Below are 2230 nucleotides of genomic sequence, written 5' to 3' on the forward strand. Positions count from 1 at the left end.
GCTCCTTCCATTGTGCTAGTGGAAGCAGAAAGGATCCGAAAATGCAAAGGAAGAGTGTTTGCTCTAGAGGATGAGCCCGGAGTATATCGAGTCTGGTTACCTGATGAGGACTCGCCTGGCTTAGCAATGGCTCGAGCATTCGGTGATTTTTGCCTTAAAAACTTTGGTGTAAATGTGATTCCAGAAGTTACCCATCATGAGCTAACCGAGAAAGATGAATTCATCGTTTTAGCAACTGATGGGGTAAGTAATATGAAGCTGCGAAAAACGAAAATCTCTGTCTATACACACTAAAGACTCAGATCTCTCTTATGAATAGTATCTGGTATATATTGGTGTTTCGACATTAACCGCTTTGGTCTGTTTCTTGTTCTTCTTCATTTAGATTTGGGATGTCCTTAGCAACGAGGAGGTAGTAAACATCGTTTCATCAGTTCCTTCTCGGCCACTTGCTGCAAGAAGAGTTGTAGAAATAGCGACCAATGCATGGAAGTGGAAATATCCCACATCGAAAGTCGATGATTGTGCCGTGGTTTGCTTGTTCATGAATGGAATGCATTCTTCAGCAACTTCAGACAAACAAAGCTTATCGATAACATCAATGAAACACATAGTGTCTGCGAGGTGTCAAAAACCTAAACCGGTGCTGAAAAAATCCGAGACACCTATGTATGTATCTCATGAGATAAAAAATAGAGGCAAACAACATAAACTTCTTGAGACCATAGACGGAGAGAAATGGACTGCTTTGGATGGTGTTACTCGGGTTAACACATTGGTGAAACTGCCTCCCTTTTTCCCCAAATCTTCCTAATGGTAGATCATATGGCTCCAACTTTGAATGTTGTGTTTGGTATGTAATTTTCTGGTGTGTATTAAATCATCTAACAAATGATTGTAGATTTGCTTCATGAAGTATATACTAATACCATTGGTTCTTCTAGGCAAATTATCACACCCTAATGATTTTGTTTTTGTGCATATTGCCTATGTATGTAAGTATAGCTCACTGTTTTGCAACTAAAAAGTGGGCGAAACTAAATTTTTCTGGGTATTGTTGGCTTCCGAGATTCTTTGTTTACTTATTTTGTTGATTCATCAATCATGATTGCATTCTCCATTCTTACAGTGATTCCTTGGCTTCACTTTTATGTTTGGTTGTTTCATGATTTGTCGTAGACTACTCTAAGCTGTCAACAGGGGTTTGAATAGCTTAGAGGTAACATTTTCATTCTTCAGGACACCAACTTGTAAAAAGTTTCATGAGCAGTTGAGTCTCTAGTATTTGGCTTGGTTGGATGTTTTCGATGGAAATTCTCAAACCATGGCATGACTGTTTTGGAGGTGGAATGAATGCTCCCAAGTCACCACTAATCTTTAACCTTTCTAATGAAGCAGATACTTTATTATGCTATGTGAGATATTGAAAGTAAGAATCAGTTTGATATTGCCTTCAATCGTGCTTTGTAGCAACAAAATGACTAGTTATCTTGGGAGGGTTATAACCATGACTTTTCACAGATAGAGGTTGTTGGAGATGATGCATATGATTCATGTAACCTTGTTAATGGGCAAGTCTGGTTTGAAACTATTCCAACTATCTAGCCATTTTATGCAGCTCTCAATGCCAAACATAAGCATTTATTAATAATTGTCCATCCCCAAATCTTTGTGGTTGCCTACACATTGATAATCTTGATATGCTTGACTATTTATCATGTAGGGAAACCACAAATTTGTAGAATGAAATAGAATATCTACATCTCATTGGAATTATGTCTCGGTTGGGTGAGTGAGTTAGCATTGCCATTCGATGAAAAGGGATTTCAACCAATTTTCTATGAATCCATTAAACATAAAGAACATTTGTATTACATTTGAGTGTAATGGCAATGATGGGAATTGGCATGGCAAACTCCAAACCAAAAGACCCTAGCTCAAACGTAACAGAAGCCACCTAGTTCAAAAAAGTACTTTTATCACTTTGAAACCACGTGAATATGGAAGATTTGACAAATCATTGTATGCTATTCTGCTTGTAGGATGGATTTTATTGCATTCTCCCCTTTGATTTTTAATAGTTTCCCTAGAAGTCACATGAAACAAATACCTATGCAGTTGTATAAAAGGCATTACATGTAATGCCTTTGTTTCACAATATCATTTATAGCATAAAATTTGCTTACAAGAATATTAGAGCAAGAGTCATCGTTTGAAGTCGTCGACGTAA

General features: G+C 37.3%; 1 protein-coding gene across 1 annotated transcript; it reads left to right on the forward strand.

Annotated features, from left to right (window-relative positions):
* Nucleotides 1–6: 6 nt before the first annotated feature.
* LOC147863963 (putative protein phosphatase 2C 1) lies at nt 7–943 on the forward strand. The gene is made up of 2 exons (XM_087319149.1): nt 7–243; nt 386–943. The coding sequence occupies exons 1-2, from the start codon at nt 127–129 to the stop codon at nt 812–814; spliced, it is 546 nt and encodes a 181-aa protein (XP_087175275.1). The 5' UTR covers nt 7–126; the 3' UTR covers nt 815–943.
* Nucleotides 944–2230: the final 1287 nt, after the last annotated feature.

Source organism: Azolla caroliniana, unplaced genomic scaffold (assembly GCF_043228905.1).
Source record: "Azolla caroliniana isolate FFs.n. ecotype wild unplaced genomic scaffold, voAzoCaro1.0.p SCAF_5, whole genome shotgun sequence".
Classification (NCBI taxonomy): Eukaryota; Viridiplantae; Streptophyta; class Polypodiopsida; order Salviniales; family Salviniaceae; genus Azolla; species Azolla caroliniana.

Bases quoted from the DNA above. Each gene is read 5' to 3' on its own strand.
- LOC147863963 (XM_087319149.1), top strand. From the start codon at position 127: ATGGCTCGAGCATTCGGTGATTTTTGCCTTAAAAACTTTGGTGTAAAT. The intron at 244-385 runs GTAAGTAATATG...TTCTTCATTTAG, and splicing joins TCGTTTTAGCAACTGATGGG to ATTTGGGATGTCCTTAGCAA.